The sequence below is a fragment of the Nannospalax galili genome, unplaced genomic scaffold (genome assembly GCF_000622305.1).
Source record: "Nannospalax galili isolate Female #2095 unplaced genomic scaffold, S.galili_v1.0 scaffold453, whole genome shotgun sequence".
NCBI classification, from domain to species: domain Eukaryota; kingdom Metazoa; phylum Chordata; class Mammalia; order Rodentia; family Spalacidae; genus Nannospalax; species Nannospalax galili.
Genome location: NW_008334081.1, coordinates 1,947,687 through 1,962,710, shown reverse-complemented (window position 1 = coordinate 1,962,710; position 15,024 = coordinate 1,947,687). Strand labels below are relative to the sequence as shown.

Sequence of the window (15,024 nt, the reverse complement as noted above, 5' to 3'; positions counted from 1 at the left end):
TGAGACTCAGTGCTGTGCTACTGGGCCCAGTTCACTTCACTTAAGTGGACACTTTCTGTCCTCGTGATGACTTAACTGAAACTCGCAGTCTATGCACCAGCAGGGTTTCTGTCTTGGCCATCTGTGCAGGCCAGGGGGACCCCGGGGCTGCCAGTCACCATGGGTCTAGTGCAGCCACGAGGAGCTGCCCCCTCTGGCACTACTATAGCTTCTAGGACATGACCCCAGCCCTGAAGAAGTTACAAATCCCTGAAGGGCACTGACAGGCCCAGTGCCCAGCCTCACCACCCCTGAGCACTCACCATCCTACAGCCTGGTCAGGTGCTCTGGAGGCCGCACAGGGCAGGCACTCCAGCCCCTTCTAGTGACCATCGGGGAACTGGGCTCCTTGTCACTAGGTTGGTCACACCAAGGAGGGTAAGGAGAAGACTAGGGGTTCCAGAAAGAGCAACTCCTCTGCCAGGATGAATAGGCAGAAGGGTCTTAGACAGGGTGAAGGGAGCCATGGGAAGGCTAGGAGGCTCTTCTTCCCCTTCATGTGGTCTCACCAGCATCCTGGAAGCCCGGATGTCTCCTTGCTTTGTCTTCTAGTCCTGTTCTACCACAAACCAACCAGCCCAGGGACTCCTGGGATAAGGCTTACTCTGGTTTTGTGAGACAAACAGGCATTGTCCTGGGGTCCGGGGAACTTGGTGGTTAGTTGAGCCAGGTGTTCTGTGCCCAGCCGAACCTGAAGCCTTTACTGCATTTCCCACTGCAAGTTCACTGCCATCCTCGGGCTCCCCAGAGAGTCTCAGGCCTCCTTTAACTGTGTCCAGAGTAGCCAGACCCAGGTATCAGGTTATCGGGCTTGGCGACTATTACCGACTGAGCCATCTTGTCAGCTCACCCTGGGCTTTCTGTCAATCCTTATGGCCCCAATTTTTATTCTCACACTGTAAACAAGAGTCAGGAAATAACTTGTAGTCTATCAAGGGGACTTACCCTTACCTGTCCATCCAGAAGCCTCTGTCAGGCCCAGGGAGACAGGTGTGTCTTATTATTAGTTTATTGGCAAATGGTTTCTGTGAAGTGGAGCCCAGGAGTCCCAGGGACAATCCAGGGTCAAAATCCTCAGGGTGCCTCACTGAGCAAGGCGGCTCAGCTAGAGCCCAGTGGCTACTGCCCTGGCTTGTACCAGGTCTTTGCCCCTTGTGGGCTTCTGGGTGTCCACAGAAACTGGGGCCACTTTCCCTCTGGGAGTTCGGTACTTGCTCTTCTGTCGGTAGAGGAGGTTTCTGTGGAAAAGGCGAGGCAGGTGGCCCTGATGGAGCAGGCCAGCCAGGACCATCCCTGAAAGAGATGGAGTCAGACTGTAGAGTGGCCTGGACATCACAGCGCAGGCCCTTCCTACAAGGCTCCTACTAGGACTCTTCCTGCCTGCCACATCCCTTTTGGGGGTCCTGCTCCCTGGCACTGAGGACAAGCCAGCCAGCCCATGTGTAGTCAGTGTGCTTCTAGACCATGCTCCGGGGACGTAGGATCCAGGATTCCCCGCACAAATGCCCCCACCATGCTCATAGCTGTAAGCCCCTCTTTCGGGCTGCCTCTGAGGATGGTGTGGTGAGCAGGGCTGCTTTCAGTGAAGGGAGGTTGAGAGAGAAGAGCGGGGTGGAGCTGAACTAGGAAGAACCGGGTGCCTGGCTCAGTCTCCATAATGGTTCTGATACCCTAAGTCCCCACCTGGTCTCCAGGTCGTCAGAGGATCAGTTAGCCAGGGCAGAAGGAAAGACCGAATTTTTCTGTTTAAGGTAGCCCCTACTTGGAAGTCACTTGGTCCCACCAATGTGGCCTGCCCCAGTTCCCATTAGTGGCAACCCTGGCTGCAGAGAAAGACCCTTGCGGCCCCAACCTGCCTTGCTCACTCCACTACTGGCCTTGGTCATCCCCTGAAGCAGCCCAGGGCAAGACACCAGCTCAGGGTCTCCTGACCAGCGGAAGGACCATACGGTTCCAACCAGTCCAAGTGACGCGACTTCCCGATTTTCCCCACCAGGGGGCGCTGCCTCCCAGCGGCCTCATTCTCTATGGTGAAGTGTGTGTGTGTGTGTGTGTGTGTGTGTGTGTGTGTGTGTGTCTGCCACAGCACATGTGGGGGTCAGAAGACAACCTAGGGTGTCAGTCTGTCTTCTACCTTGTTTGAGTCAGAGTCTTTTTTTTTGTTGCTGCTGCTTTACACAAGGCCAGCTGGCCCACAAACCTCCAGGATTCTGTTTCCACTTCCCATTTTACCTAGGAGCTGGGCTTACAGGAGCTTACTGTGTCCAGCTGTATGTAGGTTCTGTGACTTGAACTCAGACCCTCACTCTTGTGCAGCAAGCACTTAAATGCGGAGCCATCTTTCTAGTGCCTCCATGATGAATTCTAACTAAACTTCTAGATAAAGATCATTCATTCCTGGAGCCAGGCTTGGTGGTACATGCCTGCCATCCAGCACTCCAGACAGGAAAATCACAGGTCTGAAGCTAGGATGGCCACATCAGAAGCAAAGCCCCCATTATGAGGGAGCAGGAGGTAAGCATGGAGGTAACCTACTTAAAGTTACTCCTGAAACTGAAAGATTGGGGTGGGGGCAATGGTTTAGTCAGTAAAGTGCTTACCACAAAGGCATGAGGATTTGAGTTTAGTCTCTAGCACCTAAGTTAAAAAAAAACAAAACAAAAATGGGGCTGGAGAGATGGCTCAGCACACAAAGGCATGAGGATTTGAGTTTAGTCTCTAGCACCTAAGTTAAAAAAAACAAAACAAAAATGGGGCTGGAGAGATGGCTCAGTGGTTAAGCACACTGACTGCTCTTGCAGAAGACCTGGGTTCAATTTCCAGCACCTACATGGCGGTTACAAACCATCCTTAACTCCAGTTCCAGTGGAATCCGAAGCCCTCTTCTGATCTCCGTGGCATTGCACAACACGGGTACACTCACATACATGCAGGCAATATACTCATACACATAAAATAGAAATAATAAATAAAATATTTTTTCAAAAAACAGACACAGTGGTGTACAACTGTAATTTACCACTGGGGAGGCAGAGACAGGAGAATCTCTGAGACTCGTTGATCAGCCAGCATAACTTAATTGGAGAACTGGAGGTCAGTGAGAGACGCTGTCTCAAAAAAACAATGTAGACAGTACCTGAGAAATGACACCCAAAGTTGACGTCTGGCCTCGTTCACATGGACATCTAGCTACACATAAATAAAATAAAACTGAAAAGTCACCGAGGATGTAAACAGGAAGCCATCCACACAAATGGCCCATGGGAAGGCACATGTGGCCATGAGGTAGAACCTGGCTTTTCTAACATACTGTAAGAACCCAGGTTACAAATGATGAGGCTGTCACGGCCATCATCCAAGGTATGTGTCTGTGGGAAGAGCTGGGACTTCTTTCTCCCCTCCCCTGGGGCTGAGGCTCTGCTGCCAACACCTCCCTACCAGTGTGGATCTAGCAGGAGTGGAGAGCTTCTGGGGTTCCATTGGACCCAGTCACCCATCTGATTAGATCTTGGAGAATGTGGGGGAGCCAAATGCTTAGACCTAGTGTCAGAGAGGAGTCTGTCCAAGTATGGACCCTGTGTCCCAGAGGCTTCATGGATCTAGAATCCAACAGGCAGCCCTGATTGGGTATTTAAAGATACCCAGAGAGTGGGGAGCCCCTGGCACAGGGGAGCCCCACGACAGCCCCACTACAATGCCCCAGGAGGATCCACTTCTCCACACCCCAGTCTCTACCTGGCACATTTCCTCTGTGATGATCCAAACCCAGACCATCACAGTCACCTCCCCCAACCTTGTACACTGCAGAGATCAGAAGACCAGATCTAGAACCCCTTACTCTCCGCCCCCAGCATCCCAGTGAGTCAGGAGGGGTAGCTGCACAGGAACGCCCTGTGTGTCTATCTCCACCCTTCCTTCAGTCACTGCCCAGGTAACCTTGGCCTTCCTCACCTGTCATAGGACCCAGGCAGTACACCTGGGCATACTCCAGCAAGGTGTTTCCAGAGCAGCTGAATGTGACAGAGGCAGCCAGGGCAGGGTTAAAGAAGGCAGATGTGTAGGGTCCAGCTGTGGAGAGAAGCACAGGATCCTCATGGGTTGGCCATGCCTGCAGCTGCCGATCCAGCCTGCGCCAGAGCCACCTCAGATAACACTGCCAGACGCACTGAATTCTTGGCATAGGGGCCTGGGGACAGCGGCCTCTCCACTGTCTACGGATGGACGCAAAGGACTGAGGCCGGTGCAGCCAAGGCCAAACGTCACAAGAGAGGAGCCGGGACCTGGATTCCCCAGAGATAGCCAACGTGCTCCCCACACCTCACCTGGGACTCTGCCTCAGTAATCCTCCTCTCCCACGTTCTTACCTCCGGGGAGGTGGCCTCTGAGAGTCAGGAGAGAGACAGTGAGTCAGACGGGGAGGGAGAGGAGAGACAGGAACAGAAGAGAAAGAAAAAGATAGGGAGAGAGAGAGGAGAGAGAGAGAGATGGGGAAGACAGGGAAGGAGGGAGAGAGAGAGAGAGCGAAAGAGAGATAAAGCCCTGAGTCAGCCGGAACAGAAGAGAAAGAAAAAGATAGGGAGAGAGAGAGGAGAGAGAGAGAGAGATGGGGAAGACAGGGAAGGAGGGAGAGAGAGAGAGAGAGCGAAAGAGAGATAAAGCCCTGAGTCAGCTCCATGGTAGAAGAGATGGGGTGAGGAGAGCGGTTAAACGAGTCAGCATCTTTCAGATCATGCCAGGAAGCCAGGCAATGCCACTAGGCAGGCAGAGCAGAGCCTGGACCCGAGGAAAAGCAGGTTCCAGGTGGACCTAGAACTGGGCTTCAGTACACAAGCAGCTCCACAGAGGGAGGTTGGAACCCTGGACCTTAGTGTGAGGGATGACTGCCTCTGTACAGTCTGTTAGGGAGCCCAGCCCTCCTGTGTTCCCTGATCTCCCTCACCTCACTTTCCCCATCTATACAAGGTGCTGGAGGCCCTTCCCATGGCCTTGCTGGGAAGGATCACAAAGTGACTGTCCTGTGCTGGTTCTGGCTTCCTGGGGTACTGGTCTACTTGAACCAGCCTTGGGAGACCTTGACTCTGGTCTGCTGTGGGCATTCACAGAGTCTGTTCACAAAATCTGCAACGCCAAGGAGCCTACAGTGCTGCTTGTCCTGGGAGCCCATGCAGGGACAGCTCCTTCAAAGTGGAGCCTAGGGCTCTGTCTGGAAAACAAAATCAGTGCAGTGCCCCTGATTCAGCTTGAGCTGGGCTTAGAGTAGCTCCCATAGGGCACCAGCAATCACGGGAACCTGGTCAGGATGTCAGGCTGGCAGGGGCAGAGGTCACAGGGGATACTGCTGTCTCGGGGCTGAGGAAGGTAGAGACCCAGGGAGAAAGAATCCATAGGACTTGTCACCCTTGATAGGAGATCTTCTCAGAGTCTGTCAGACCACAGTCAGAGCCAGGCCTTAACGAACTGCCCAGCTGCCCCAGGTGAGATCTTCTGAGACGGACAGAGCAGCTGGGGGTTGGGGAGAGATAGTTGGTACAAAGTTCCCCTACACATAATCCCAGGTCCAGTCTACCAGTCTATGTTGACCTTGCAGGGGCCCAAGAAGTGGCCACCCCAGTCTCCAAGGGCTTGTGGGCCCCTCAGCCAGCAGACCCCTCCGCTGGGTGCCCATACAGGTCCTGAGATCCTGACAAGACCAGCAGAGAAGAGAGCAGGTCTTACCTGTGTAGGCCATGACGGTGACCAGCAGAGCCAGGGCTGGCACCCTGTAGACTGGGAGGCTGTGCCGCAAGTGGAGTAGGCTCAGGTGGAAGAAGAAGGCGCAGGCGCCCTCCACCAGAGCTCCCTGGAAAACCGATGTGCGCAGGGTCGAGCTGCAGTGTGCAGCCATGAGCCTCTGTAGCAAGTGCAGCTCGCTGAGCTCCCAGGCCCAGCAGCGCCGGGTCAGGACACAGGCGGCCTGTGCACCCAGTACCTGGGCAGCCAGCTTCAGCAGCATGCTGGGCAGCGATGCCTCCGCCATGAGGAACTCCTGCAGGGCCACGGTGGGGTTGGCTGAGGCCCCGTCAAACGTAGCCCCGTGAACCACGAAGAGCAGGAAAATGAGGGTCAGCAGCAGGTCCGGCCCAAAGTTGCCGGCCCAGGGGCCGAGCTCCACCAGCACCCGCATCTCCAGGCAGCAGGCTGCCAGCTGGGCTGCAGCTACTGCTTCCCGGGCAAAGCTAGCATAGGTGCCCGCCGGGAGCAGGGCTTTGGATGCCCTCCTGGCCACTTCACACAAGGTACAGGTGGCAAAGAAGAAAGAAAGGGACACGTTCAGACCTGCCATCAGCCTGGACTTTACAAGGAGCTGTACTGAATGGGTACTTGGTGACGTGTGAGAGAGGAGCTGGGTGAGCTTAGGAGAATCCATCTGGGCACTGGGAACACCACACCTGTGCCCCTTACTGCCAGCCCTACTTGTCACCAGGCCAGTGCTGCAAGAAACACCCACAGTGGCCCCACCCTGCTTGGCGTCCTCCCTGGGCTGAGGCACCCCAGGCCCTGTTCCCTCTCTTGCTAGACCTGGGCACTGGAGACTGGCCACCTTCTTCAAAGCTTTCACAAACTCCATGACTCACACCTGGGCTCCTGGTGCCAGGATCATAACACCTGTTCCCTGCACCTGCAATGTGGCCCTTTCTGGTCCCTCAGCCCCTGCATAAGTGCTATGTCCCCTCCTGGGCAGGGCTCCCAGCTCTGTCCAGACACTGGGTCTCCTACCAATGGAATCAGCCAAGAAGAAGCAGCTGCACTGGGACCTGCTGTCTGGACCAGGCCCCCCTGCAGGAGAGCGGTGACTGACAGGACACTGAACTACAGAGGTGGGCCACTTCACCATGGTTTTGTTTTTCTGCTTGGCAATATTCATCAAACAAAGCACATTTCTAAGAAAGGCTATAGGAAACGCTGAGTTAAACGACTGACTGAAAAGTCCTGCTGCTTGCTACAGACCCCAGGATGTGAGGGACCAGGAAGAGGACCGGTGTCACTCACAGAGGACAATGCCCTGCACAGCCCCTACCCCTTCACCTTGCACAGAAGCATGAGGAGGCACCTTCCTGAGGTCATGTCTCTGGGCTGTGGTTCTCAGGACTAGAGAAATCAGAGGGCTGGAGGGCACTGTGAGGACTCTGTCCTGGGTTCTGGCCTGGCTGCTCAAAGCAAACAGCCTGGAGGTCATGGTCCTGGAGGTCATGGTCCTGGAGGTCATGGTCCTGGAGGTCATGGTCCTGGGGGCTTGTCGCCAGGACTCCACACTGACACTGTGATGGGACCAGAGGAGGAATGTGTGCAAAGAAGAGTGGGTAATCACTCTGAGACTGCGGACGGTGTCCTCCAGGCATGGGACAGGCTAAGAGAAGCAGACACTACTGGGGGAGTGTGAGCCTCCTCCCTCCTACCTGTCCTGGGGGAAAGGGTAGAAGAGACCCAGACAAGCCATGACCCAGCCATGGAGAGGACATTTCCAGGAGACTCTGCTATGCTCAAAAACCAAGTTGAAGTCTTAACGGTGTTCCCCAAGACCTTACTCAGGCTCTGATAAGGACTGCAGTGTGGGAGGTATGGGCAGGGTGAAGGATCCCACCTTGCTGCCCCCCCCCACAGCAGGCCAGCACAGGAGTTCTGCAGGACTTCAGACACCACCAGGAAGACCATTTGAGAAGGGGGACAGTGACTCTACCTTCATGCCCTCAGTAGGCCACTCACAGTTGCCCCGGTCCCTCTACCTGCCTCTCAGGGGAAGGCAGAAGCCCCATCAGCCTCCCTGCTTCCTGCCCAGTTGTGGGTCTGAGGTGAAAGCCATAAAGACTCCACTGAGATCAGAATTAGAAAATTTAGAGAGATGGTGTTGGAGGGTGACATCAGCAGGGGACTGGGAGCCAGGCCTAGCCACTAGCTCCTGACCCCCAGGGGATGAGGCAGCAGGCTGACTGCTCCCTGTGGTATAGGTCTCTGCCTGGCGTGTCAGGGCACGTTTAATGCGGAGTGGAAACCCAAGCCACTTCTCCACCAGAACCAGTCAGGCCACGTGGCTGGGGTCCTTTCATCTCTGCCACATCTCCACTCCCTCAAAAGGAAGTTTGTCCTAATTTTCCTAAACCTAGGTCTGTCCCCCCACCCCAGTGTACCCCTTGCACACATGAGAAGACTGAGACTCAGGGAGGGACACGGCCTGCCTGAGGCCAAGGAGAAGCAGCAACCTGGAAGACCCGAAGTCAACTGTTTTCAAACTCCATGTATAATTTTAGGATCTGTAAGTTTCCCAGAGGTGGAGGAGGCACTTGGTCCTTTCCAGGGAGGAAGAGAGGCCGCCAGACTTCACAGCTCCAACAGGGTTCCACTGAGGCCTTTATAGGGAAAGTTCCTTCCTCCCCTGCCCACTGTCCCCCAGGGATACCTGTCCAGACCTCAGCTTATCAGGAGCCTGTTCCTGTCCATCCCCTGAGAAAGGTCCTGCCTTCTCAGAACAGTGTGGGGGAGGGAGGTGGGGAAAATTCCAGAAGCTTCAGAGACCTGGTGCCTGGGTAGAAGTGAGTCCAGGTGGCAGTCCCTCTTCTCACCTGATGCCCCAGACTTATGTGCTCCTTCTTCTACAGCAGTAGCTCCTTTCTCCAACTCATTGGTCCTGGGCCCATGAGTCTCTTCTGCGTACATGCTAACCCAGCCAGAACCCACAGGAAGAGAACCCAGGACCCCCACCACCGTGCACAGCAACTCTGATGGCCATAGTTCAGTAATCTTCACTTTCATCTTTGAACAGGAAGCACACGGGTTGTGTGAACTCCCATGTCTATGTCCATCATCCCAAGAAGACCCTTCCCTCCCCTCCTGGTAGATGGTTCCCCCACCCCAGTCAGTCACCTTCCTGGTATGTGTCATGAATTCACATCTCTTACAAAGTCCCACATACAGGAGATCACAGGTTAGTGCTACTTTGAACTTGCATTGGGTAAGTAGGCTCCCCTCCCAGACAAGCTAGACTGTGTTTCGGAGTTTTGTTGCTAAATGGAATCTTTTTGGGGGCAAGAGTCATAGTTGTTTTTTTTTTTCTTTCTGATGATGAACACTTGGTCATTTTCAGTTTTTTCTTTTGTGGTACCAGGGATTGAACCCAGGGCCTTCTGCATGCCAGGCAAGTGATGACACTGAGTTATAGCCCCAGTTCTGCTTTTAATTTTGAGTCAAGCTCTCTCTAAGCTGCTCAAGCTGGCCTCAAATTCACTCTGTAACTCAGAAAGGCCTTGAACTTGCAATCCTCCTTCCTCAGACTTATGCTGGATTGCTTTAGTTAATAGCTTGACACATCTGGGCTGAGGGAGCCTCAGCTTAGGAATTGTCACCATTGGACTGGCCTGTGGCCATATCTGTGAGGCATTTCCTTGATTGTTGAGTGATGTTGGAGGGTCCATCCCACTGTGGGTGATGCCACCCCTGGGCAGGTGTCTTGTATTGTATAAGAAGTAGATTGAGCACAGGACAGGGGAGCAAGTCAGTAAGCAGCACTCCTCCCTGTCCTGTGCTCTAGCTCCTGCCTCCAGGTTCCTGCCCTGAGTTCCTGCCTTGAACTCCTTCATTGATGAACTGCGACCTACAAGATGTGAGCCAAATAAACCCTTTCCTCCCCAAGTCTGTATTGGTAGGAGTGTTTCATCACAGCAGTAGAGAAAGCTAACTAGAATGTTGGGGTTCTCTGTTATGCAAGTAGAAGTCTCTTCACGTCCGGATAGCTCACAAGCTCGGAAACCATGTGCTGCAGATTCCTTTCATAGCAGAGTGCCTTCCTGGCATCCTCCCTGACTCTTCTTTTAAAGTGCTCGCCACAAATACATATCCTCCGGCACAGGAGCTAACAGGTTTTAATCAGGCGTTGTCTGATAGCCTGATAGAAGCCCACCGCCCTATGTAAATGAGGCATCCTAAAAGTACCTATCAGCTAAGACTTCTTCTGCTGTCTCTACACTATAAATAGTCCTAGTTTTACCCCAATAAAGTTGGAGCTGGATCACTTCGACTCGGAGCTGGATCACTCAGACTCGGAGCTGGATCACTTAATCTTGGAGCTGGAGCTGAATCACTGAGATCTGAGCTGAGTCACTTGTCTTGAGCTGTAACACTAAATCCTGTGATCCAGTCTGCCTGGGGGGCGCTATGCCTCCGTTATCGGCCTACGGATACCCCAGCTTTCGCTGCCTCCGTGCCTCTTCCCTGTGGAGTTCACTGGCCAGGAACTCCGCAATCCTGAGGAAAGGTACAAGGGTGTAATAGAGGCGGGATTCTGACTAGATAATACTCTAGTAGCAGAGGAAGCTCTCCGCTCCAGAGAAGCATGTAGCCATCAGCTACAGCCAGCATCAGAGAAGTCTGCGCACCAATTGATGCTGGTTAGTTGGGGCTGAAAAATCAGCTGTAAGTAACAAGAGACCAGCATCACCGTGGTGAAATCTTCTGGGAAGTATTTCCTCAGGGTCAGCTCACAGAAGCTACGGTCCATAGGGGATCAGAGCCTCCATCTTGAGCTGGAAGCAGGACGTGGTAATGTGTTAGAGTCTCCTGCATGATTCTGGTGTGGAAAGAATGAAGTGGTCACAGAGAGCAACTGAGGCTTGGCACCCTGAGAGATAAGAAAAGGCCATTGTGGAAGGTGCAGCCTCAATTGTAGTGAAGACCCCCAGGATTGGAGAGATCATGGAGAGAATCTGAGGCCAGAAGAGCCCATTGGTGAAGATGCAGCCTCAGTTTCAGTAGAGATCCCAGCATGTTGGAGATGCCAGGACCATGGGTCGACCACCAAGGCAGCAGCAGGTCTGGAGTGGAGCCGCCCTGAGCCTACCAGACAAGCTGTGTGTGCTGTGGATGGCAGAACCAGAGAAGTGGAGCTGCCAAGCCCATTGGAGCCCAGAAGATCATGAGTAAAGCCCAGATGTCCACCCTTGAGCTACTTTGCTGGACTTAGGTTTTACTTAAGTGTGCCCGATTCTTCTCTTTTGAAATAAAACAGTACTTAACTTTTGTATTTTACAGGAGCCCACATTGAAAGACTTTTAAAACAGACTTTGAACTTTTAAAGTGTTTGGATTTTTAAAGACTATGGGATTTTTAAAGTTGTACTATTTTATGTTATGATATTAACATCATACGTTGTGTGAAAGAAAAGTTCCCGAAAGAACTCCTGTACCTTGGACTGAACTTCCTGCAAGACTGACAACTGATTATCACTCCAGAGACTGTGGAGAGTTTGGAATGTTGCAGGTCCAGAGTCTAATTACCATTTATCTTGGGTCATCGTTAGCCCCCTAAACAGCTACTCCTTGCCCACCTCTGTTTCTGATCTAACAGTTCATTGTAGGTGCCACCCCAACTTATAGAACCAGCAAGTTCCAACAGGTCTACCTGGACTAATATTCAGTCTCAAGTAATCCCATAGTTCTAGGCTATTGGCGGGCAATAGCTGCAGTTTGCTGCCACTGGGGCCCAAGCATGATGGAATGGCTCTGGTCAAATACAGATTATACCAGGTGTAAACAGCAGATCATCACACATCGAGGAAATGGGGGCAACATCATTGCTGTTGTGCCAAACCTGCTTCAGCAGGCTGTCCCCCTCCAAGGCCTGGCTGATACCATATTCTCAGGACAGATTTAGTATGTGTCCAGTGTTCCAGGGGCCCTGAATGGGAGCACCACCTTGCTACCTGTCAACAGCATCTCTACAGCTATCTTGACTCTCAGCTCTCATGCAGTCATGAGCCGAAGCTCTGGGTCCCAGGAGAGTGACTCACAGCCTGTCGCCTCAGGGAGTGCCATCAGTTCTGCCACCTTGGAGTCATCACAAGTTAGTTCCAAGCCCTTTTCATCAATGCTGCTAGCTACTCAGCAGCCTGATGCCCCAGAGGATGAGGGGGCAGCAGGGTTCTGATGCCTTGAACACCCAGCAGAACCAGACATTGGGAGGTTCATCGTAAGCAAGTCAGGGAAGAGAGGGAGAGCAAAACCAGCAGGCACAGCAACAACAAATTCAGCCTCAGCTGGTTCAAGGGGGATAAGCTCTTCAGGCCCTCTGAGCGGCACCACTGTCAGGGCAGATCTTTACAGTGCAAGGTATTTCCCAGGGACCCCTCCAGAATATTCGGCTTCAGGCTACTCCAAACTCTGGTCCCATCATCATTCAGACAGCAGTAGTGGGGCCCAATAGACAGGTCAGTTGGCAGACACTTCAGCCACAGAATCTCCTCCAAGGTCAAAACCTACAAGCCCAGTCACCTTGGCCCCATGAAGGTGTTTCCTCAGGGTAGATTGGCAGTAGTGATGCCACCCTACCACTCACTGCCTCAGCAGTCTCCCCATCTGCTGGCACAGTCACTGAATTGCTCAGCTCCCCTCCCTGCCAGGCCTCCAGACCATTAACCTCAGGGCTTTAGGTGTTTCAGGGACCCAAGTGCACCTGCCTCCAGTCCTGCCATTGGCTATAGTAATGGCCCAGGTGATCACGGAGCTCATCTTGGCCTCTGTGGATCTGGGGGTGATGGGATATATAATGAACAGCAGGTGGAGAAGGACAGAACAGCTCTGATCCCCAAGCCAAAGCTGGTGAGAGGACCCAGTGGGAAGCATGCACCTGTCCCTCCTGCAAGGACAGTGAAGGAAGGTGCTCTGGAGACCCTGGTAAACAACAACAGCTAGCATGTTCGCCACATCCAAGGATGTGCAAAGTGTACAGCAAGACCTCGTACCTTTGTGCGTGCTCGCACTGGCATACAGGGGAAAGGCTGTTCCTGCAATGAGAACAGGCTGGTCTGCATGTTCAGACGTGCGTCAGAGACACACACACACACACGCACACACACACACACGCACGCACACACACACACACACGCACACACACACACACGCACACACACACACGTGCACGCGTGTGCATAAAAAAAAATTTGCCTGTGCTGAGAGCCCTGGGTGCTTCATAAGGAGTGACCATCTACCACTACCCACCAGTGATATCAAGACCCACTAGAATACGAAGGAACGTTCAGGTGTAGCCCCAAGTGCAGGTACTTTGCCCCTGGACAGTGGGGTAAGTTAGGAAGGCAGCAGTATCACCACCCTTCAGCCCTTGTTACCACCAATATGGTAGCCATTGAAGCCATTTGTCCAGAGGTATTGCCAGTCTTGCCAACAGTGGCATCAATGTCTCATGGCAGATCTACACTCTGTTAGTATTGGTGGCAATGGTTTCTGAGATTAGACACCCAGGGCCAGAGATATACCAATACCCACCAACCCCTTGTTGCAAGGTAGTGTGCATCCCAGAGATATATGCCACAAGGCACTAAAGCGCATGGTGGTGGGACAAATTGGGGGAGAGATACAAGAGAAAAGATGGGATTCTGGCATCCACCTATGTCATGAGTACTACCTTGAAAGTGGAAAATATTAGTGAAATTCTGTTGGTATTACCTTTGGGAAAAATAGTCTCTCTCTCTCCTCTCTGTCTCTCTCTGTCTCTCTGTCTCTGTCTCTCTGTCTCTGTCTCTCTCTGTCTCTGTCTCTCTCTCCACTCTGTCTCTCTGTCTCTGTCTCTCTGTCTCTCTCCTCTCTCTCCTCTCTGTCTCTCTGTCTCTCTCTCCTCTCTGTCTCTCTCTGTCTCTGTCTCTCTGTCTCTCTCCTCTCTGTCTCTGTCTCTCTGTCTCTCTGTCTCTCTGTCTCTCTCTCTGTCTCTCTCTCTCTCTCTCTCTCTCTGCCTCTGAGAAATGGTGGGTAGAAACTATTTGTATTTCATTTCAGTCTCCTGCAGTCATCCAGACTTATTCCGCGTGTCATTCCAATCACTTGTCCAAAGCTCTGGCATCTCCCTGAACAGAGGCTCACAGCACATGCCAAGCCTTCCCTTCACCCTCCTGCTGCTTGGCCAGGGGACCCTTCTCTTCTTAGTCTCTTCCTGGTGTAAGTCAGATGACTCTGAGACTCCTCAGCTTGAGACGCCCTGTGGAGAGCAGAGACCTGCCTACACAGCATGCTGTCCACACTGCCCGACCACAGGATAACGTTGCTTCCTTTTCTGGGGAGCCCATCCTCCAGGAAGTCCAGTGATGGAGTCCAGGACCACAGCAAGGCGCTCCTCTCTACTAAACAGACTTCCATTTTTCTCTTTTCGTTTCATAACTGTTTGTCATCCTGACAGATTGTAATTCTAGGATAATGGTCTGTAAGTGCTGGCTATTTAGACATGTCTCTTAGAAGTCAAGTGCTTTGGTGTTACTCTTTTTGAAGGGAGGGTAATTGCATCTTACATCATTTTGTGGTTGCCAGTAAGTGTAGTAAAGTAATCCGGAAACACAGTGAGAACTTTTTCTTCTAAAATAGTTTTGATGTTTCTCTGGCTTTACTGCTCTGCCCTAAGCAGTCACACAGCATCTCGGTGGAGCCCTGAAAGCGTCGATTTTGGGTTTCTTTCTGAGGAATATGCATTATTAAATTAATTTAAAAATTTTAGACTGGGTCTCTTGTAATCTGAGCTGGCCTTACACTCACTATCTTGCTGAGGATGACTTCGAACTTCTTTTTTTTTTTTTAATTTTTACAAAAACTTTATTGAGAATTTCATACATGCATAAAAGGTGTTTTGATCAAATCCATGCCCACTCCCTCCCCTCCAACATTCCCCCCCCTCTGAAGAGGTACCCCTAAAATCTTTAAAGAATTAGATTCAAGCTCCCAAATACTTTTGATATTTTTGGCCTTTGGAACAGAGTATGTTGCTAACAGGCCCAAGGACATTTTGACTTTTAGCTAAGAAACTGGCTACACATCTATGGGGTCTTTCTACCCCAACTGTCTAGGCAATTCTACCTCCTATTCTTATCACACCATCCTCTGAAGGGGTTACCCAAATTGCCAATAGGGAATAGGGACACAGACTGCTCTGGCTTCTTCCATGCTGAACAGGGATGCAGGG

The 15,024-nt window shown here is 52.2% G+C and overlaps 1 protein-coding gene and 1 pseudogene across 3 annotated transcripts; one reads left to right on the top strand and one right to left on the bottom strand.

Annotated features, from left to right (window-relative positions):
- Positions 1 to 979: 979 nt before the first annotated feature.
- On the bottom strand, positions 980 to 6,824 carry LOC103730870 (aquaporin-12). Of its 3 annotated transcripts, XM_029561646.1 has the most exons (4): positions 5,755 to 6,824; positions 3,991 to 4,107; positions 3,176 to 3,228; positions 980 to 1,332 (listed from the first exon to the last, which is right to left on the bottom strand). In XM_029561646.1, the coding sequence occupies exons 1-4, from the start codon at positions 6,644 to 6,646 to the stop codon at positions 1,159 to 1,161; spliced, it is 1,236 nt and encodes a 411-aa protein (XP_029417506.1). In that variant the 5' UTR covers positions 6,647 to 6,824; the 3' UTR covers positions 980 to 1,158. The 3 variants fall into 3 exon arrangements, with proteins under 3 accessions (XP_029417506.1, XP_008827400.2, XP_029417507.1); XM_008829178.2 differs by lacking the exon at positions 3,176 to 3,228; XM_029561647.1 differs by lacking the exon at positions 3,176 to 3,228 and having other exon boundaries at positions 980 to 1,277.
- On the top strand, positions 6,798 to 13,308 carry LOC103730869 (annotated as a pseudogene).
- Positions 13,309 to 15,024: the final 1,716 nt, after the last annotated feature.

What these genes read in the sequence shown, in the direction of transcription:
- LOC103730870 (XM_029561646.1), bottom strand. Translation starts at nt 6,646, where the DNA reads ATGGAGTTTGTGAAAGCTTTGAAGAAGGTGGCCAGTCTCCAGTGCCCA. An exon ending in CTGCCTGGGTCCTATGACAG is followed by an intron (nt 3,229 to 3,990) that starts GTGAGGAAGGCC and finishes ATTTATGTGTAG; the next exon opens with CTAGATGTCCATGTGAACGA. An exon ending in CTTTGGGTGTCATTTCTCAG is followed by an intron (nt 1,333 to 3,175) that starts GTACTGTCTACA and finishes CATCTCTTTCAG; the next exon opens with GGATGGTCCTGGCTGGCCTG.